Raw genomic sequence first — 23,567 nt, forward strand, 5'->3', positions numbered from 1 at the left:
TATATATATATATATATATATATATGTGTAAATTTGAATTAAAAATGTAATTATTGTTAATTTAAATAAATAGATACATTTCAAATTAATAAAAAAAATTATTACTTTTATAATTTGTTTTCTTTTATTTAAAAATTTAAATTAGTAATTTAATTTTAATACTAATAATAATGTAATAGCTTTTTTTATTTTTATATAGTATTCATTTTATTCATTTAAAAGTATATTATAATATTTTATATTTTTTATTTTTAAATATAAATATTTAATTTGAAATGAATAAAACAGTACAAATATTTTTCTTTAAATTGAATCGCTTAAAACGAAATATTAGCCTATTACTTTTTCATTTATTTAAAACTAAAATGTTATGACTGTAAATATGCCAACAGTGATAAAACTGTATATTATATAAAGTATACCTTAACCTTATAGCTCAGTTAAACAATAGTAGCTTTTAGGAAAGAAAACACTTCTATAAATATCCTATTTTTAATATATACTGCTCAAATTGTCCGGTTTTCATTGGCTAGACCTGTAAAGTAAAGCGTAACTATCCTACAGTTCTTTGTGACGGTTTTCACACAAACATCACTCCAGACCTCACACTCAAGCGCACTGCAGCTGGAGTCTGATGACAGATGTTCCAGCCCTCAGGGAGCACAATAACAGAATCACATTCACCACAAAAGGACCATCATCACAGCCGTAATGGCTTACATGTGATTCCCAAACAGATGAAAGGAGGTCAACATAAAGGAAGGTCTATGTACAAGGTCCCTTTATGGCTAGGCTGTGCCAGAAAACATATGGAACAGTTTGGGAGAAAATGGTAAAATAGCCCTGACAGGACGAGAATAAACCAGTCTGGTGTTGAGATGAGAGAGGATCAACTGCTGACCTCATTCATTACAACACAAGCCGCTCTCCTTCTCTATATTAAAGAGCTACACATTTCACAGACCAACAATGCTTATACTTCTTGTACAAAAATAAAAAACGGTCTAAAAACTACTGTTCAAACGTTTTGGGTCAGATAAATGTTTTTAAGGTAATTAGCACTTTAATTCAGCAAGGATGCATTAAATCAATCAAACGAGAGAGCAAAGGCATTATAAATGTTACAAAATATTTTCATTTCAAATAAATACTGTTATTTTGAAATTTTTATTCATCAAAAAATCATTCAAGCTTCTTCAGCTGCAAATCAGCATATTAAACTGATTTCTGAAGGATCATGTGACATTGAAGACTGGAGTAACGATGCTGAATTCAGCTTTCCATCACAGGAATAAATTACATTAAATAGAAAACAGTTGTTTTAAATTGCAATAATATTTTATAATATTTCTGCATTTCTGATCAAATTAATCAGCCATGTGAGACATAAACATATAAATAAGTATATAAAACTAATCTCAAACTTTTGAATGGTACTGAAAACAGAGCAAAAACATAACATTTTAAATTAATATTAATGTGCTACACAACTGTGCAGTATCTAGCAGACTTGAGTTTAACAGTGTGAAATATGACTTAGAAAAGCCAAAATCAGCAGAACAACATTACATAATAAAAATGAGACCTGATCTTTCCTCTTTTCAGTGAGTTCCACTATGGAAAAGTCAAGCAAAACTTCATTCCGGATATGTGGAAAGAGCCATTAAGCCCAAATAGTTTCCTTCCTGTGGTAAAACAGCAGATTTAACATGAATCTATGCATGTGTGGTCTTTGGGAGTACAGGTGACATTTCATTATGCAATTATGGATTAAATTAACTTGCTAAAATGCACTAGTGTTCTTTCCACAAAGTCAAAAACGACATGTTCTACAGCTGTTCATAAGAGGTGCTACCCTACTTTTGTGAGCCTGGCCCTTAGTATATAATTAGAGAAATTACCCAGTCTCAGAGGGAAGGTTTTTCCACAGCACTACATCTTGCAGTGTTTGAAGGCCTGAAAGCTCTTATCTGGTTCCTTTAAGGCAAGAGGATTATCCTTTCGATCCTATTATTTTATTCTGTTTTCTATGAGGGTGGCGATATGACTCATGTTTCAATGCAGCAAAAGTAAACAATAAGTCTTGCTTCCACATCTATAATTAGAGATGCTGAAAATCAATTAGTCTGCATGCCGTCGGAGCAATTAGTCAACTAGTTAGTCATAAGGAAGCCCCGAATAAATTATAAACAGTACTTGACTTTACATGTCTTCTTAAAATTGCAATAGCTCAGACAGCTCACACACACACACACACACAACTGATGAAACTGCGCTTAAAAATATTGAGACTCACAATAAATGCCTTGAAATATATTGTTAAAGATGAAGAATTTCTTACCAAGTGCTACTTAGATTGTGATGATAACAGATTAATATAGAGAAAAACAAGAGGAAAAATAGAATTAATCAAGCTCACTAATCAGCTTACTGGTTGGATGACTAAGTCATTGTCAACCAAACTTATTGACAAAAGACTGATAAATCATTTTAATAATAAAAAACAACATTAAAAAGCTGGGGGTTAACTGCAGTTACCTATTACTGCAAAGTAATGATGAGAAACGAGTTAAGAGTCTTCATGACACTGACCAATTAAAACAGATGTAGATGAAGAGAAAGAAACGATAAAAATGATAATACAACAATAAAAGCATGGTTTCCATAAACACCAACAGATATCAGTCCACAGGAAGTGAATTGTGTGTCCGCGTGATATTTCAGTGATCTTTCATAGCTTCCTGTTTACCAGATAACGCACAGGAACAAACAGCTATGACAGAAAATGTAGGTCACCAACATGAGGAGCTTGGATGCTTCAAAGCTGTGTCATTTCTCGACTAAACCACATTATTGTATTGTATAGTATAAATAGCAAGATTTGTTTTCCAACATAAAAAAAATTCTCAGTGAATATCCCAAATCATTTGGAAATAGAGCATTTAATAAGGTTAAAAGGCTCAAAATGCTGTTTCTTGTCTTGCGAACACAACTTTCAGACAATTTCCATCTCCGTGTGATTTCTAACACTGACCTTTACTAGTCTTATACATTGACTACTACACGAAGTCCTTACCTTCTCCTGTCCTCCATAATATGATCAAGATATGCTGAATCCTAAACCAATCGACTTTCAACAGGGAGAAAAAAATGCAAAATAGCCCATTCTGGTCGTGCGGGTAAAAGCCTTAGAGATTATTAATTAAAAAAGGTCAAGGCAAGAGCTTCCAAGTGTGAGTGTGGCTGCACTCCAAATGTAATTAGAAAGCTTCACACAGACAGACTTCCTTCCTTTCACACTGCCCTCATCTATAAGAGCATGGCGTCTTATTAACCATCCGTTTGCTAGACAGACTGGTTCTCCAAGTTATGGAGTTGTGATGGAAAATCTTATTTGGGTGTGATTTAATCAACGCTCTGCTAGACCCTTAATTCGAAATTGATTAAGCCGGTGTTCACATGCACAGAAAATCCTGATCCCTCTGCCAAAAGGTGAAACAATGCGTTAGTTCTGGGTGACCCAAAGCTGGCAGGATTTTTAACACTGGTTGACACCACTGAGATTTCAACAATATGTCAGATGAGCAAATTAAGATGCCAGAGTAAAGTCGTCCTGGAAACCAGGTAGGGGGCTTCACAAGATACTTCATCACACATTACAATAAAAAAGGACTTAAGTCATACAGTCTACAAGCTTTCTTTAATATTTAGATTGTTAGGCTTTAATCAAGAAATTGTATAAATAATTCAGTCATTGTCAATTATTCCAATAATAATGTTATTTAAATGAGAAAAAAAATCAAATTAGATTATGAATAATGATTTCTTTATATATATATATATATATATATATATATATATATATATATATATATATATATATATATATATATATATATATATATTATTTTACTTAATTTACATTTTTATATTTAATTGTATATTTTAATATATATATTTTTTATAAAAATAAAAATATGTGTGTGTGTGTATATATGTATATATATATATATATATATATATATATATATATATATATATATATATGAATTTATTTTATGTATGTATTTAATAAATGTATGCAAATATCTATAAATTTAAATAAAATCTTTAACATTTGTTTTATATCATATTATATTGTATTATAGGTCTAGCTTTAACAATAAATAAATAAACACTTTTAACAAGATCACTTAAAGAAGTCCAAGCTATTCAAAGTGTGGCAAGTCAAAAAAATATATATTCTGATATGCTTAAAGTGGATGAGGACTCTTAGGGTAAGGCTTTTTTTGGTAGCGGTACATTAAGCTGGACTGTTACTGATAAAAAAAAAAGTGATTGTTTTTGGCTTTGGCAGGAAATGCTATTAGACTTAACGCCATAAAGCAATGCACAGGACATATCTGCATGTAATACTTCAAATCTTTATTACATTTGCAAACACACCCCTAAATCTAACAGTTACTTGAGGAAAACCGTTTTGGCTCTCATGTAAACTAAGAAGATCATGTTAATGCAGTGTTGTATCAAACTCATTCCTCATTCAGTGTCTAAGCCATCATTAGCGGGATGGGTTAGGAGCAGCTGGCATATGAAATATGTTTCAGGGTGGGGTTATGGGGTAAAAGACAGAAGGCCAGGAGCAAACAATACCCCCCTTAATCATGCTAACTGCATTACCCAACTCTAAGTCAAATGCTAATACGCTAGTCCCAACTGGCTAATCAGACAGTGCCAGGAGCTAATCTAGCCCAAATCTAATAGAGGGTAACATTTTGAGCCAGAATTCTCTTGGGACGGAGATGTTCGGAGAAGATTTGAAGAGAGAGATTTAGTTAATACCACTGGATTGATACTAGGAATTTATAAGATTATTTACCAGTTTTGGAAACAGATAAAGATCTCTCTCTCCTTTTTTTTATTAATTTTTTGTCCAAAAATGACTACCTGTCAATGTAACTATGATATACAATCGTCAATCTTCATCTCCCCACAAACCAACTAAAAACCAACCATAGCAAAAGCAACCATATTTATAGGGATCTGCTCAAAGTCCAAAGAAATGTACTTTAATACTTATTTGAAAAAGCATAAATAAATAAATATATGATATGTGGAATGCATATTTGCAATAAAGAATCAATATATGTAAAAGAGCTACACCTAAAAATGTGACTTTAATTGTGTTTTGAGAGACTTTTGGTTTAAAATAGCACTATACAAATCACAAACAACTAAATAATCACTTCAAAACTAATAACTATTCTTGAACAATGTGGTGAGTGGGGCGGGGCCGAGAGGCGTGGGAACGAGGAGTGAGGCCAGGTGTAGTGATTGGAGATGAGCTACACCTGCGCCCCACCGCCAGTATCGAGTCCCACGTAGGAGATGGAAGGATATAAAACTGGATCGACTATAGTGAAGGACGAGAGAGGACCAGGCCTGGGACGTTATTTTATGCGTTTGCTTTTATTTGTGCGCGTCAGTCGCCGTGAGGGGCTGACGCGCTGTTGTGTTTATTTTTGAATATTAAAATTATGTTTTGATTGTGCGCCGGTTCCGCCTCCTTCTTCCCAATGAATTTTGTATCATTACAAACAACAATAATATTTTTTCAAGCTTTTTATAACAAAGATTGTTGTGACAAAACATTATTTTTTAGTGCTGTCAAACGATTCATCACGATCACATCCAAAATAAACGTTTTTGTTTTCATAATGTGTGTACTGTGTATATTTATTATGTATACATATAAACACACACATGCATGTACATTTCAGAAAGATATGTTATTTTTATACATTAAATGTGTGTATTGATCAAATAAATTATATGAATATAAATATAAACATTTAAATAGATGTAAATGTAAATATTTAAAAAATATATACTGTATGTATGTGTATTTATATATATATATATATATATATATATATATATATATATATATATATATATAAATAATTATACACAAAACACGCATATATATCATGTAAACAAAAACTTTTAATTTGGATGTGATTAATTGCAAATAATCGATTGACAGCACTAATTATTTTATGCAATATTTATTGCACATTTTATGTAAGGAAATAATAAATCATATATATCTTTACCTAAACTGTGCTTTTTATTTAATTTTGACATTCTTTGGTTTAAAAAAGAATAACTGAATAATTATATTATAAAAAAGCTTTATTTTATATAAAATTGTGCATTCTGTTTTTAATACAATCTTTATGAAATATATTATCATATTTGCTAATTGGAAACTATGAATGGAATAGAGCTACATCTTAAATGGGATTTCAGTCTAAACCTACCCTACATCTGGTGTAATCTGAATACACATACATATTTTACAGATACATAATACACTGACAATGGGTTCTCTCCTACAAATAAACACTTGATGTGTGACACAGTGCTGTCAAAATATTAAAGAATTATGCAAAAGCACAGCGGCACAAATACACCAGTATGCACGTCACTTGCTCCTCGTGTATTTATGGATGCTTCGGTGGCATCCAAGGCATCTTTTTCAGCAAGTCTTAGGGCACCTATGTGTTTATTCTCGGCTGATAAGTCATGCAACTCCGGTTTCCTTTCGACACAGCTGATCCTCACACAGTAAGATGACACCTTAACTGTCCAGAACTACGTTGCGTAAGTGCTCCATGGAAATGCAATGTACCATGAGTACTATGCAAAAACAACGCTCTGATCAGAAGTGTGGCAAGTGGGGCAAAGAACATGATTCTTGATGAATTAAGATTAGCTATGTCATTCTCTTAACATCAATCCCATGCAAGAGTTGAACGAAAAGGAGTCCCCGAAAGGAGCCATGAGCCCCAGGGTAATTACAAAACTGCTACTGCTGCCCATGGAAAGGTATAATTAGTGACTCAGGTCATGAGGCGTCCTGGTTCAGAACGAAAGGAATTTCCTGTGCCTTCTTCTAGGTCAGCCACTGGCAGCTCATTTGGAGAGAGGGAATTCTGATCCTCAAGGTGGAGGAAAGTAAGTCAATTAATCTGCAAGAGGACAAGTCTCTAGCGCTTTTCTCAAGGTTAAACTGGTGTCACAGGAAAGCCTGACACTTTGGCAGGACAGGGTTTTGAGTTGCTCTGTCATGAGTCCATCAGGGTTCAAAGGGCAAGATGACAACTGATTACCATCAAGCAACCTTAAGACTTAGCAATTTCCTGCAGACAGGTTACAATAACTTCATTAGACTGATAAAATGACTTCATATACAACTTCTCATAGATCAAAGAGAAAAAAAACACTTTAGGGTTTTCTTTGTAAAATAAAATGAATACATTTAAATGCACAGGCTTCACAACATTATAATTCAAATTATTATAAACAGTTAAATGTTTAAATATTTTATAGATTACAATTTACAGAATAAAATTATGAATGTTTTTGATGACAACAAATATAGAACCTAATACCAATACCAATATGTCTCATATCAACTGATGAATATAAACTAAATATATAAATAAAACCACTAATGTCCACCAAAAATGTATATTATACTGTTATGCAGTAAAACCCTAATTTTATTCAACATTAAACGGACTATTTACCTAGTCAGAAAACCTTTTTTTATGCCAGTTGGCTTGAGGCCTGGTGACTCTGCATCTGAGGTCACATGTGCTCAAAGTGACTGAGTACAATATGACAGGATGTCCTCGATGCAGGACATGTCCCCAGGCTCATAGATATACGGCACTTCCTAACGAACCGTAATGAGGCCGTCTGCTAATTATGAAATCCACATGAGAAGAGCACACCCCCAGTATAAAAACACAGAAAAAGCTAAGGCCTTTGACTAGCAGTCTGCAATAGCATTGTTATAGACATGCAAAAAAAAGATAAACTAGATCAGTGACTTCCAAACATAACAGGCGAGTTTCAAACTTATCAAACTCAACATATATTATATATAAATATATATACAGTATATAAAATCCATTCTGTATTTCTAAAACTTCAGAAAAAGTCGGGAAAAACATATCTAGACCGCTTAAATCTTCCCAGAAAAAAGGAAATGGAAAAGTAGCTATTAAATTATAGGGTGGCGCTGTCTGTACATTATGGCTAAATGTATCAGACATTTCTGCGTTTCATAGAGTGAAAATGAAATAAGCCAATTGTAAGTTGACAACTAGATATAGAGGTTTCACAGAGTCTCCCAGAATAGTATTCTTTTTCATATAGCTTACAGTCAGTGAGCCTGCATTAGAATTATTCATGATAGAAAGATTGAGGAGAGAAGGACTTCAGGGTAGACCTATATAAAACCATCCTTGAGCACTGTACAACATGGCCGGATTAAAACAAAGAGGCTTATTTTGGAGAATCATTCGTAAGCCTTTTTATCAGATTTCCTCCGCTCTGCAAAGCTTGACGGTGCATTGTCTGCAAAACCACATTTGTCTCACTGCAGTGAAACAGTAATACTTTGTATTAAACAAGTTATTTTACTAAAAGAGAAAATCAGTACTTATTAGCACAAAAGAAAACCACAAACAATAACTAACTTTCCCTGTTTACAGGCTCAACAAGCGGCAATAGGGTTGTATTCAAAGAAAAATGAAAGGGAGTGTTCAGGAAACCTATATGAGAACAATCATTATTTTCGCAATTCCATTTGTTAACCCTAGTGGTGCAAAAATTACTCAAATGAGCTCAAACCTTTGCTAAGGCTGACATTTTTAGGCGATTATCATGCCTAAGCATATTTTTTCTGTAGATATTTATTGGGGGGGGGGGGGGGGATCTGTGGAATTATTATTGATTGCATCATAAGATTAGCTGGAAACTTATGAATGACAGTCATTCAAATGTAGTTTTGAAGATGAAGTTGTGCAGATTAGTCATCATGTCTAGCAGTGCAGGGGTGGTCATAGTTCTTTTCTCTCCCATGCGGTGATATCACTGTTCTCATCCTACACAGCGATTACAGATGTTTCCATAGCAGATCTGCCCTACTTCTGGAGCCAACTCATGCTGGCTGCCTGCATCCAGATCGGCACTGAGACAAAGTCTTGAGATCATGCTTAACTCTTGTACCATTTGGGGCATTTCAATGAAATCACACGTTTTCGCATGAGCCAGAATCGAGACAGAATGCATGAACAGCCTGTGGCTTGACCTTGACTTGAGCCCTGAGCGGAGGCGTATTTACTGCGCTAATGATAAAGAGATCAATTAAAGCAACAAGCTGTGATCAATACGAGCTTGACCGCAGTCCGTCTGACGATAAGACTGGCTTGAATTTGTCTTCCTAGGGCACTGAGCCAGGCAAACGTCAACTCCCTTTAGACAGCAGTGGGACAGGAAGTAGGGTGAGGATGGTGAGAGAAGGATGTTGGCTATTGGCTGCTCAAATGTAGGGCAGAATGGTGTGCCTCCAGCTGGGAGCTCACACTGGAAAAGACATGATATACCATGGCACAAACCCATCATAATCCTAGGCACCAATTATGTTTATAGAACGGGCGTACAAAAACCACATAGATTTCTATTGGAGGAGGGACTGCAAAATTGGTCTTTTGATCACCTAGCAACACGCTAGGAAACACCCAAAACTACCTAGAATGTATCTAGTATGCCCTAGCAACATACTGATTGTTTTAAATCGGAAAGCAGTAATCACATTTCTCCTGCACTTGCTATTTTAGTATTATTTATATACTATTAAAATACTTTAAAGGAGCTTATTTTCTCTGTGTTTTGTAGTGTGATTCATGACACAGAAAGCAACAGGAACATTAAACTGCTGTGAACCAATATAATGTTACACATCCATTTTCTTTCTCACTTGTTTACTTTCACTAAGCCATAAGCAACTGTGTTTACAAGGACACTTGCAGAGACATGGATTTTGACATAGCTGTGAACAGAATTCACTGTTCACATGCATCTGCTTGGGTCTTACCGTGTCTACACAAAAGGCGAGCAGCGTGGTGTGACGCGACAAAATACTATAGAACCGTAGCACACACAACGCCTCTCCACTTGCTCCCGATTTCTCTCAACATGGCAACACAAGAGCTATCAGTCAATACATGGGAAACAAAGTGGCCTTAATCTTTTGAAAAAGTAGTCTAACTCAGATTTCCATAGCCCCTTTCACACTGCACGTCAGACCCAGCAAATTGCCGGAACATTGCCGGGTCGCCTTCTGTGTGAAAGCAAACACGTCCCAGGATTGATTCTGGGATTGATCCCGGTTTGGGGACCTGGTAACATTGCCGGGTTCAGTCCCGGAACGAGCGCTATGAACAAAAGCCAGATCTAATGCCGTGTCGAAGTGATGACGCACATTATCGTGCGACTCTTTTACCAGGTGTTTTGAAGGAAGATCTTAGTTCACGACGAAAAAATATGAGCAAACTGTAATGAAGCAGAGATCAGTTAGTTCCTCACTTTCTGTGCTGAAGATGAGATCGTTCGCTTGCTTCAGTGAAAGTATAACGTGTCTAATGTTTTCGACTCGTACATTACACGTCAGACACTGATGTCACGTGTCGTTACGGGAAAGCACGCACATATTCCGGGTAATCACTGGCAGTGTGAAAGTGCAAAATCTAGCGACCCGTAATAATTGCCGGGACACATTACCCGTGTATTTGCCGGAATCGCGGTGTGAAAGGGGCTCATCTAAATTAAAAAAAAAAAAGTAATGTGTTACTTTACTAGTTACTTCAAAAAAGTAATCCGGTTATATAACTTGCGTTAATTGTAATGCGTTAATTCCAACAATGCTGACCACCAGCATCTAGTAAATAAAGCTCATTAGTGCTGCTAAACTTAAGTGACATTCAATTTGTGTTTGTAAATGTATTCCATGAGTATGTTGTGAACGTTATGGTAAAGGAACTGGCTGAATTCTCCTGCATAATGAATGAAGCATTCTAAAGCAAATGTAGTGACTGAGCTGCCTAGCTGATAATAGCAGCTAAGCTGTTGGTAGTTATATATACTGAAATATGTATGACCATATCCAAGCTCCTATGCAAGAGATATAGGCAGATATAACGGGTGTGCTTGTTTTGACAACCATCATTCAATCACCATTACAACTAAAACCCAAATATCCTTTAGTCCATAATTTTCATCTCCCCGACCTTGAAAGCATTACTTTAACCATAGGTACATCCAATTTAGGTTACTGCCAAAACAGGCTTAGATTTATAACACACACAATTGGTTAGACATTTGAATACCCAATCCAAGACTGCCAATTTTACAACTAAATAGTCTAATAACGGTCTTAAATAAATAAATAATAGTCTTACAGTGCTTTACCTATACTAAGAGCAGACTAACATTAATAGTAAATGTCAGTAAAAATCAAACAAGAAATTTAAGTCAACCTTATTTTTTACTATCATTTCTCACTTCTGCAAAGACAAAATAACAAAATCCTGTAGAGAAAAAAGGCTTTCCCCTCATTCTCTTCTCTTGCACTAATATTCAGCTTAGCCATCAAAAGAATAAACTACAGTGTAAAATATAATAAAATAAAAAAGTAAATTTTTAATATAGTATATACTACTCTCACTTTCATTTATTTCCAAATGCAGGCATCTATATCAGTCGCTAAACTCTTGGTTTAGAATAATTTAGAGAAAATTATGCATATGGTTGGCCTTATAATTCCTATACTGTTTCTAACATGTATTAAAAAAAAGTAAACATGCATCATCAGTGTGTTTAGATGCAAACAGTCATTTGGGAAAAGAGGAAACGAATTGATTTAACATTACACATCATCTTATAATCTCCACCCATAAGCCACTGCACACATTGGCCTACATATATTTTAGAGACATTGAAGCGTGACCTATTTCTAGAGGCTTTTACAATCCGATGCTTGCTAAGGGTAACTTCTCAAAAATCAAGGTGGTTGACAAATAATAGGAAGAATGCCCTGGTTTGACCTCGCTAAAGCATTAAAATCTCTATTTGTTGGTCACGGCGAAACTAAAGCCAATCCCATTTGAGGTTTTGTCTGACTAAAGCGAAGCATGAGGAGTCAGGTCATGACTTCGGGCTGATTTTGTAATGAGCTTGCTAGAAAACGTCTGACTGCGAAAACCAGGCATGAATTACAAACAGCCGATCAATAACACTTTTCACACCTCGCAAAACAGATTAAAGCCGGTCAGCCGAGCCACATGTGGTATGTTCATAAACGTCTCGTACCTTCTACGCTGTCAGAACACGAGGTCCCGATGCCGGTATCGCCACTGTCCGAGGCAGCGCTGTGACGTCGCCCGCGGCTGCTAATGCCAGTGGCGGAAGAGGAAGCTTGCCATGCTGAGTCGCAGCCAGGGACCCATCCAGGAGAGGACGTGCTCGAACCTAGGAGACAAACAGAACAGGGTTACCATGGGAGAAGAGAAAACAAATAGAGGGATGTCATGTCCAACCAACACATGATTTCAAACTGTATCAGCACTTGGTTTATTCACAATGAAAGTCATTAGTTAAGTGAGCATTCAAAAAACTTGACAGAAGTGTAACCTGAAAGCTGCAAATCTCAGATAGACATTACAAACACGTCAATGAAATGAGATGAATGTGAACAAACATAGAATTGAGAATCAACAACCGGTTCTTATCCAGAATCATTAACAAAAAATAAAAAAATAAGAAAAAGCCTGTCAAGTAAACCAAATGTCATGGAAATCTGAAAAAAAGTACAATTATGTACTTAAGGTTTCTGAGCTTGACTCATATATGAGTGATATTAATATTAGTATTTGTTTGATTATTAAAAATTATTAAAATTAATAATTTTGTTTTAGTATTTTATACACTTGTACACACACACACACACACACACACACACACACACACACACACACACACACATATATATATATATATATACTGCCATTAAGATGCCTGAGGTAAGTACATTTTATTTATTTACTTTTAAAATTAATTAATACTTTTATTGTGCACGGACACATTAAATTGATCTAAAGTGGCGTAAAGAAATCTGTAATGTTACAAAACATTTCTATTTTAAATGAAAGCTGTTCTTTTGAACATATTATCCATTAAAGAATACTGTTGTCAACATTAATAATAATAAGAGATGTTTCTTAAACACTAAATTATCATATAAGAATGTTATCTTACTGGAGCATTGGGTGCTGAAAATTCAGCTTTAACATCAAAGTAATACATTTGGATTAAAATGACATTTTAAGATTTAAGAATGTTTCACAATGTTTTTTACTGTAGAAAAAAGAAAAATAAATAAGTAAGCTATGACTTCTTTTAAAAACATTTTTGGGGCCAAAAACTACTAAATCACTAAAACAAGGTGAAGTTCAGTGAACCAAATGGTCAGATTTGCCCTCGAGGGCTCTTCCCCAATATCTGCTGGCCTAATCTGTTCTGAGGTGTAATCGGTTTAGACACCACCATTTCGGCTGTCCCCTGTAATGCCTGGCAGGAAAAAAGTGGAATACATAAACCCTCTTGCCTACATCTCTGAACATTTTGATTTGCTTCCAAATAGTGGAGAAAAAAAAATCTTAATACTGATTCATAATACAACGAAGAGATGAAAAACTACAACAGATAAATTTCAGAATTGATCATTAACTTGTTATTAAAACTGTGGAAAGTATAAACCTCATCCTTTTCCTTTCAGGTGCAGTCAGCAAATTCTATACTCCTAACACACGCATTTATATTGTGCCATACATCTGAGAAAACTCACAAACTGAGTTTGAAGCATTTTGCCCTGAAACAGCAATAAACAGAAAACCAAAAAATACTTCAGATGCTTTACATGAAAGCCAAGCTCCAGCCGAAATCACTAAGGCCAGAACCAAAATTACATCTCCATAATTCCTGGGTGGAAAACCTCAAGTTCCTAATAGTTCGTATGAAAGTGATCTACATTAGCCATCGTAACAGAGTAGCAGATCTGTAAATATCCCGGGTAAACACAGGGCTCAATGTTGATGAGGCTCCAGCAACTTCTAGACCACCAACAGTTATGCAACGTGATATGAATTATTAAAAACACTGGCAGAGAGACTAGCCAGAATCTGTTGCATCACTGTTCAATATTAAGACAACTTTCAAACAAGAAGTGTAAAACCACAAGCAACTAAACCCTGAACACGTGTTTGTTTGGATTTTACTGTCACCAGTATACAATTTGTTTAAAAAAAATAAAGAAAGAATAAGAAAGACTGGACTAAAGACACATGCAAGGAATTTATAATTCAATATTTGAGATAAAAAAGGACAATTATTTAAATCACAAAATGGATATATATATATATATATATATATATATATATATATATTTTTTTTTTTTATGATTATAACACATTTATATACATACTTACAAATAAATATTTTTTTTCTAATTTATTATACATCCAACATTAATAGTAGTTACAAACCTTAAACTAAATAAATATTCTAGACAATGCTTTGCTTTAGAAAAAACATTTAATAGCCCTCTTTCTCTATATGCCATCTGTGTGCCACAGAACTGCATATATTAAAAGGCCCCCCAATAAAGAGATAGAAGACGTTAGAGACCTTTGTGTCCATAACTGACTCAAAGACAAAGCTGAAGGTGACACGAGTGATGCTGTCAAACCATCACAATTCAATAACATCACAACACTCATAACGGAACATTACGTATCTAATATATCACAGTCTGAGAGCGCGAAACAACAATACACGCGATCAAATATGGCTGTTCCTATGAGCATATCTGGCTTACAGTGTGTCATTACACAAGAACTAGGCTCTTACCTATCTTATAAGCGTCGAATCCGTCCTCAAAATCGTTCCTGGCCCACATGGCGCTCGGTTTCACACAATGAACCGATAGATCCGACACAACGAGCCGAGAAAAAATGCACGACCCCACTAAGAAAAGCAGGGGAGGTGTTTAAGTGAAACCGCATTCCATAGCCAGCAGTGACTGGAAGAACCTGCGCGTACAATCTGAGACCAACGCGTTTATATGTCGCTACGCGGTAGTCCTGCAAGGCTGGCGAGTATGTCGCAGATTTGAGCCGGAGTTATGAACTAGTATTCGCAGTATGACTTGCTGGCAGCTGCATCGCGAGGATGTGAGCTCACTGCCTGCAGCTCTCTCCAGAGATCCGCGGAGAAACGCAATCACAGTCCGAGAGCGAGCGACACTGGCTCCTCCCACTCAAAGCCACGCTGGAAGAACAGACCGGGGCTAGTTGTCACACGGGTGAAAAGTGTCTTAACCCTTTAGTTGCCAGGAATTTCTCTAAAATAATTCTGAAAATCTTCAAACGCACCAGCACTCACAAAACAATTTGTTTTTAATTGTACAGTTTGTACTTTTGAAATAAAATATATATTTAAAAAAACTGAATTTCCAAGAAAAAAAACGACCTGTATACAGTTGAAAGTAAAACCAATAAAAACTAACTGTACAGTTGAAAATAAAACCAATATTTGTAAATAAATAAATAAAAGGAAAAAAAAAATATCATATGAAATTACTTTTTTATAACTTCTGATATTTTTATAATACAAACATCGATATCCCTCTCCACAGCTCAAGTAGTTTTAAACTTTTTTATATTTATTCATAACTACATGTTAGTCAAAATAATGGTTAGATCCATCTGCATTCTTTTTTCTATCTTTCTTTCTTAAATTGTGGTCAAAATTGAAATTTTAATTTTGCATTTTTTTCTTTTTTCTTAAAAAAATGTGTATGCATGGATATGTTAAATGGATTTATGAACATGAGATATAAAGTACTGGACTAAAAAGTGAGACAATAACTAGTCCTGATCTCCCACACAGTATGAATGGAGGTGACATAAGTATAAGCAAATACTTATTGAATAAGCAAATACAATTTTATTAATACAGTATTGTTCAAAATAATAGCAGTACAATTTGACTAACCAGAATAATCAAGGTTTTTCGTATATTTTTTTATTGCTACGTGGCAAACAAGTTACCAGTAGGTTCAGTAGATTCTCAGAAAACAAATGAGACCCAGCATTCATGATATGCACGCTCTTAAGGCTGTGCAATTGGGCAATTAGTTGAATTAGTTGAAAGGGAATGGATGTGTTCAAAAAAATAGCAGTGTGGAATTCAATCACTGAGGTCATCAATTTTGTGAAGAAACAGGTGTGAATCAGGTGGCCCCTATTTAAGGATGAAGCCAACACTTGTTGAACATGCATTTGAAAGCTGAGGAAAATGCGTCGTTCAAGACATTGTTCAGAAGAACAGCGTACTTTGATTAAAAAGTTGATTAGAGAGGGGAAAACCTATAAAGAGGTGCAAAAAATGATAGGCTGTTCAGCTAAAATGATCTCCAATGCCTTAAAATGGAGAGCAAAACCAGAGAGACGTGGAAGAAAACGGAAGACAACCATCAAAATGGATAGAAGAATAACCAGAATGGCAAAGGCTCAGCCAATGATCACCTCCAGGATGATCAAAGACAGTCTGGAGTTACCTGTAAGTACTGTGACAGTTAGAAGACGTCTGTGTGAAGCTAATCTATTTTCAAGAATCCCCCGCAAAGTCCCTCTGTTAAAAAAAAGGCATGTGCAGAAGAGGTTACAATTTACCAAAGAACACATCAACTGGCCTAAAGAGAAATGGAGGAACATTTTGTGGACTGATGAGAGTAAAATTGTTCTTTTTGGGTCCAAGGGCCACAGGCAGTTTGTGAGACGACCCCCAAACTCTGAATTCAAGCCACAGTACACAGTGTAGACAGTGAAGCATGGAGGTGCAAGCATCATGATATGGGCATGTTTCTCCTACTATGGTGTTGGGCCTATTTATCGCATACCAGGGATCATGGATCAGTTTGCATATGTTAAAATACTTGAAGAGGTCATGTTGCCCTATGCTGAAGAGGACATGCCCTTGAAATGGTTGTTTCAACAAGACAATGACCCAAAACACACTAGTAAACGGGCAAAGTCTTGGTTCCAAACCAACAAAATTAATGTTATGGAGTGGCCAGCCCAATCTCCAGACCTTAATCCAATTGAGAACTTGTGGGGTGATATCAAAAATGCTGTTTCTGAAGCAAAACCAAGAAATGTGAATGAATTGTGGAATGTTGTTAAAGAATCATGGAGTGGAATAACAGCTGAGAGGTGCCACAAGTTGGTTGACTCCATGCCACACAGATGTCAAGCAGTTTTAAAAAACTGTGGTCATACAACTAAATATTAGTTTAGTGATTCACAGGATTGCTAAATCCCAGAAAAAAAAAATGTTTGTACAAAATAGTTTTGAGTTTGTACAGTCAAAGGTAGACACTGCTATTTTTTTGAACACACCCCTTTCAACTAATTGCCCAATTGCACAGCCTTAAGAGCGTGCATATCATGAATGCTGGGTCTTGTTTGTTTTCTGACAATCTACTGAACCTACTGGTAACTTGTTTGCCACGTAGCAATAAAAAATATACTAAAAACCTTGATTATTCTGGTTAGTCACATTGTACTGCTATTATTTTGAACAATACTGTATGTTGTAAAGTTTATTTTCAAGTATTAATACTTATATATTTAAAACTGATCATTTTAATGGATTTTAAATATTATGAGATGTTTTTAATGATTTAAAGTTACTATAAACTAATATAGTTGTAAACTAACTAGTAAAGTTGCTATACACTAATATAGACTGGTATTTGTTGCCAAGGTCTTGAGGGGATAAAATTAAATGTTCTCATGGTTCAAATCAACAAACACACTCACCACTATTCAGATGGCACATTCTTTCACAGAGAAACACAGCAGAACTATTTATATTTCAGGGTGTTTGAGACTGTTTCCACTCAACACCTGTTTGACAAACTAGGATGATTGTCCAAGCTGCCCAAATGGGCCATTCCTTTCTCAACATTCCTTTGTAGCATTTGTATCTATTTACCCTGCTGTCTCATTACACTGAGACCTTCAGTGTACAAGAGTTTCATAGGAGCAATAATTGAGAGTTTTTCATGTCCTGTTTAAGACTGTAGGAAACCCTGGTTTTGTCTCTTGCGCAACATACAAATGTACAAAACATAAGGATTACTGCTCTGATTTTTCACAATATCCGCATTGCATAACACTTACAATTATCACGACTGCTGCGGAAACAATTGCGATGTGTATTTACATCAAGGTACCTCAATACATGCAATAACTGAAATTTGAGATGTGTTTTGTACAAATAAAATTTAATCAAACCATGTCAAACTGCACACAACAGAAAAGGAAGACAAACAACGCTCCGTTGTCTGCTTAATAGGGTCTGTATCAACAGAAGAAAAAAAATCAGTCTGAGGCAGGCGAGAAAAATCAGGACTGCATAATTACTGTATTATCCTGGTGCAATTGTGCATAACCTCACAATTGTGAACATGCATTCATATGCAATTACCCCATTCTGACAACACTGACAATTCCAAGTATAACATCTCTGACGAAAAAAAAGAAAATAAACGTTTTTTGCTTTTAAAAGTTTTTGCTATTCTTTATACTTGCTTCTCGAAGTTTTTTATTATTATTTTTTTAATTAAGAGTTATTTAATGACATGAAACAAATACAAAAGCAAGATACATTGAGTGAGTGAGCAGGAGTAAGTATTCTGATTAATTATTTTGTATAGTATTTTAAAATGTAACGCCAGTACGCCATATAAAGTTAATTGCCTGCGAGCTTCTCCTCCTGTCTGTATGGTAATTTCTCTACTGTGCGACAGAGAGTCGAGTGGTTATGACGCAATCGTTACAAAAACGGTTTCTACGGGTCATAATGTAACATAGAAGGTAATGGAGCCCTTTATACATTGTCGTGTATCTTTAGAAATAAATAATGGACAAACGGAGTCTTTAAACGCCTCAGATGTAAAGTTATTCACTGTCAAAGTGACGCCAAAATGAATGGGAGTCAATGGGAATGCTAACGCAAGTGAAGTTCTGCTACAAGATGGCGGCACGCGGCCGACTTCAACTTCCGGTTGGCTTCCTTGCCGCCTGTTTAACATTTTATGTTTCTTAAAGGAATAGTTCACCTTACAAATTATTTATTATATACTCACCCTCATGTTGTTCAAAACCTTTATAAATGTGGAAGACAAAAATCTGAAGACTTGTACTGTTCACTTATTTCCACACATTTACATTAATTGGGAATTGGAGCTTCAAAAAGCACATAAAAGCTTTAATTAAAGCTTTCATATTCAAAAAATATTATGAATTTAGTTAATTTGACTTTGCATGAATACAATGAAATCAAGTCTGGTTCGTGAACAAATCTGTTAAGGTTGTTAACTGGATCAACCGATTAATTGAAAAGATCCAATTCAATAGTTCCGCAACATCTTTTCGAAGCTTGAAAGCTTCAACCCAAATTCACTGCACTTGGAAGATGGCAAACTACATTGGCCAAGTAGTGCAGAACCCATCGAAATCTCCACAACACAACGGAATCAAGCCAAAACACAACAAAATTAGCACAATACAATGGAAACAACCCACAACACAGCAGAAACAAGTCGTAACACAATGCAAATGAAACAAGCTACACAATGGAAACAAGCTACACAACATAATTAATCCTATTTTTTGTGGCAATTTCATTGTGTTGTGGAGATTTCGTTGTGTTGTGCACTACTGGGCCACTGTAGAAAACAGCAAATGGTACTATTCTGCAAAATCCTTCTTTTGTGCTTTGTGGATGAGAGAAAGTCATACAAGTTTGAAACGACAAAGGAGTGAGTAAATAATGACAGTGTTCACTGAGGTTCAGAATGCACTTCTGCTACATGTTGGGTCTTGCTAAATGGCCACCTGCATATTTGGAAACCGTATTGAGGAAGTGAACAAAGACACCTAGCAGATGTTCCTGCAGACTAAACTCAGTCCTGGTACTGGATGACACTGAGGCCTGTCTCCTCAACAACAGAAGCTCTGAGCCACAGTTCTGGCCCACTCACTCCACACACAGAGCAGACACATCATTACACAAAGAGTGCTCACACTCCACTGTGAACAGCCATGCTGTGTGATGGTGCCAAAATGCACTGAACAAATCTCTGCAAAGGAAAGCATTGCTATTACTATCGCTCATCAAACTTCAGCACATAACTTCTCCCAGGCTGTTTTGTTACAGACATAAATGATGACTTAGCTCAAGCAGCTTATTGAGGAGAGGTGTGCTATTACTTTCCTAAAGGCATTTTACACAGCTGAGTTAAGGCTTCTATGTGCCTGGTTACAATTCTGTATAAAGACATAATGTTGCATAAAAGCCAGACTAAATTATGCCTGCTCTCATATGGTTATCTTTGCTCTGTAAATGCACCTCTGAGCAGTATTAATAAGTCTGTGTAAACACACCTAAATGCCATTTCAGAAGTGCCTTTGTGTCACCTTTGCAGTTTCAATTTGGCATGAGTGACCTGCCATATGGTTTACCCCCTCCAAAAAAAATAAAAATAAAAATAAATAAATCCCTGAAAGTGGGACCTTAATATTCTAGAATACAAAATATCAGAGATATGAAGATGGACCCTTTTGAAAAACTTACCAAACACCCAAAAAACATTAGGAACCACACATCAATGCTCTGACAACTACCAATCATTAATATATATATATAATTACTTTTTATTTCCATTTTATAGATAAATGGTCTATGCCAGCAGCATTTGTGGAAATATGTTGTACTTTAAACAATACAATATTACAGAATCAACTGCCTTGATTAAAATCAACAATGGCGCAAACTGAGATAACATTTCAACAATATTTTCCATAAACAGCACTCTCATTTTTCTAACTAGCGATCGTGTTTTAACAGAATAAAGGTCTTTGACCCTCTTGGCAATGAATGAAGGCTGTTGCTACTCGACCCAAACAACACATTTCCTCTCAGAGGACTGAGAAAGAGCCCTTCACCACGCCACCAGTGTTGACACTGACAACTTCACTCCGGTATTTCACCTCGGATCGGGGGCTGGTTTGGGAGAGAACCACATAATTCCATGAGGTTTGGAGCGAGTGGGACGTACAAACCAGGGAATCAAGAATCAGTGTATTTTTTGCATGTTATCGAACTAGTGCAGACTGCACCCAGCCCCCACTTCCTGTCTCTCTGCCAGGAAACCAGCGGCTGCATTTAAACACAGTGGACCTGCACATGCCTGTGCTTTCCATAGAAACAGTACCAGGCCAAAGTATGACTGGTCAGTTTTTGGCGTACTATACATTTCACATTTTAAACATATATTTCCTTCATATATTCGACTTCCTGTTTATAATACCTGGATGCTCTAAACAAAGGTATTTGCTTCCTAAAAATACACATATTAACCAGAATTAGATAAAAAAAATATGCGTCAACCAATCACATATTCCAAATAACAAGATTCGTGAATTCTGGTTCCTATAATATGATCTTTGTCTTCAAATGTACAGCATGAAAGGTCAACAGCATTCATTACGAAGAGTCTCAAAGCCTATTTTCAAATTTAAATCAGTTCAAGTGCCAACACAAATAGCAATGCCCCATATTCCTCGGCCTGGAAAGGAAAAACTTTCCAAAAGTTCAATTAAAATAACAAATATAGTTGTACAAATGCAAAACTTACAGTTGTTGGTCGACATGGGAAATGCACATTATGCAGAAGTAGCGGGAGGAAGTGGTGTTTGCTAAGCATACGTTACCTTGTGGGGAACTCTGTTGGCCAATGAGATCACATGAAACACATCACAGACACTTTTGAATAGATGTGACAAAACATCTTGCTTTTAAGTGCCATTAAAACGATCAACCAACTCACAATCATTTGGTTTTTGAGTGGAAACAAAATAAAAATAAAAACTGTTGGTATTTTTTTGATGCCCATTAGCTTCTGTTTGAACTGCAAAGGTCAGGACTTCTGACTTTGTAGTTTTCCAGAGGCACTCTAGTGGCACTCCTGTTAAACAGATCACAGCAGGAGGCGTCCGGTCTCAACAGGCAGGCTAGAAACCATAGTCAAAGATCAATACCGGTCTAGGTCAGAGGGACCTTTATGAAGTGTTTGTGGAACTAGAGCAGACTTTGATTCTCTCACAGAACATTTGCCTCACAAAGTGAATTATCTTGCACTAAAAGAAAGCTTGAAACAATTATACCTTGAATAGTTCACACAAAAATTACAATTCAACATCATTAACTCACTCTTATGGTCCTTAAAACCCATTTGATTTTAGCACACTTTGAAATCAGTTTTATTTTTTCCAAATGTATTAAATGTTTAGCAAAAAGTATATTTTAAGGCCCTGTGAAACACTTTTTTTTTTTCAAATTAACTTTTATTTATATCATATTCTGTTAGCCATTAATTTTCTGGATTCCATCTTAAATGTTTTCATACAATTTCAATCAAAAGCATCTCTAAATAACTTACTTGTTTACATTTTTTTCTGGTAAATGTTTTTTTTCTGGTAATATTTCTTTCAAACTGATGTTTTAATTATAATTTTATTGTCAGTAATATATTTCTGTCACAGTTTCTTCATGTTAAGCCAAACTTTTATTTTGACAGACCTCAAAACCCTTTAGGTTTCTAGGGCTGTCAGATAAACGCATTAACTTTATTAGTTATGAAAGTGATTAAAATATATTAAAGGGGTCATATGATGCGATTCAAATTTTTCCTTTCTCTTTGGAGTGTTACAAGCTCTTGATGTATAAATAAGATCTGTAAAGTTGCAAAGAATAATGTCTCAAATCCAAAGAGATATTCTTTATAAAAAGTTAAGACTCTGACACGGCCCACTGAAACACCTTGTTTAAACACGCCCCCACATGTCTACATCACTATGTGGAAATATTTGTGTAATGCTGTCCAAATGTTCACAGAAAGAAAGACGTGGATTCAGTAACCACGGTTCGTGTCGAAGCAGCCATGTCAGAGATATATTGTGTCTATCTAGGTGTAAGCAAAAGCAAAATGGACAAATTTGCTATTTTATCAGCTATAAACTGTATAAATATTCTTCAACACGTTTGGAAAACACAGGTTTGTGCTGTTAGTAACTAATAACTGAACTTTCATTTTTGAGTTAAATTTTTCCTTACACTGTTGAGACACTCAGAAGGATGTTGCAAATTTCACATACTTGCTAACGTGTGAGTCAGTGTTTCTTTATCAGCAATTTTCTTTCCAGTTAGCAGGCGATGGCTGACCATGCAGAAGAGGATGTGTTGCCCACACACATTAAATGTGTCAAATGCATGCCAGTCATGTCAAAAACATACTTACATTTATCACAAAAACAGAGCAAACTAGCTTTTTCTAAAGCAGATAGAGTTTGCTCCATGACAACTCCCATAAACCTGCTATTCACAGTGATTGATGTTTTTCCCCCTGAAGCGTTCCAGGTGAAGAGTTGTAAAAACAACATTCATATTACACCTCTGGGTTTATGTAATCGAGCTACACCCCAACTGTCTGAGCAACAAGTTCTGTTCTGTCCAGTTCACATGAT

The 23,567-nt window shown here is 35.6% G+C and overlaps 1 protein-coding gene across 3 annotated transcripts in view; it reads right to left on the bottom strand.

The window, feature by feature from the left end:
• Positions 1-21,748, bottom strand: part of LOC113044657 (centrosomal protein of 85 kDa-like) — a 62,799-nt gene extending 41,051 nt beyond the window's left edge. Inside the window, exons 1-2 of one of the 3 annotated variants that reach the window (XM_026204820.1) lie at positions 14,821-15,204; positions 12,226-12,384 (exon numbers count right to left, since the gene is read on the bottom strand). In XM_026204820.1, the coding sequence (XP_026060605.1) occupies positions 12,226-12,384; positions 14,821-14,869 (208 nt within the window). In that variant the 5' untranslated portion in view covers positions 14,870-15,204. Of the gene's footprint in view, positions 1-12,225; positions 12,385-14,820; positions 15,205-21,679 lie in introns of those variants that run through there. The other 2 variants (XM_026204821.1, XM_026204818.1) reach the window with 2 other exon arrangements.
• Between the last annotated feature and the right edge of the window lie 1,819 nt (positions 21,749-23,567).

The sequence above is a fragment of the Carassius auratus genome, chromosome 26 (assembly GCF_003368295.1).
Source record: "Carassius auratus strain Wakin chromosome 26, ASM336829v1, whole genome shotgun sequence".
Lineage (NCBI taxonomy): Eukaryota > Metazoa > Chordata > Actinopteri > Cypriniformes > Cyprinidae > Carassius > Carassius auratus.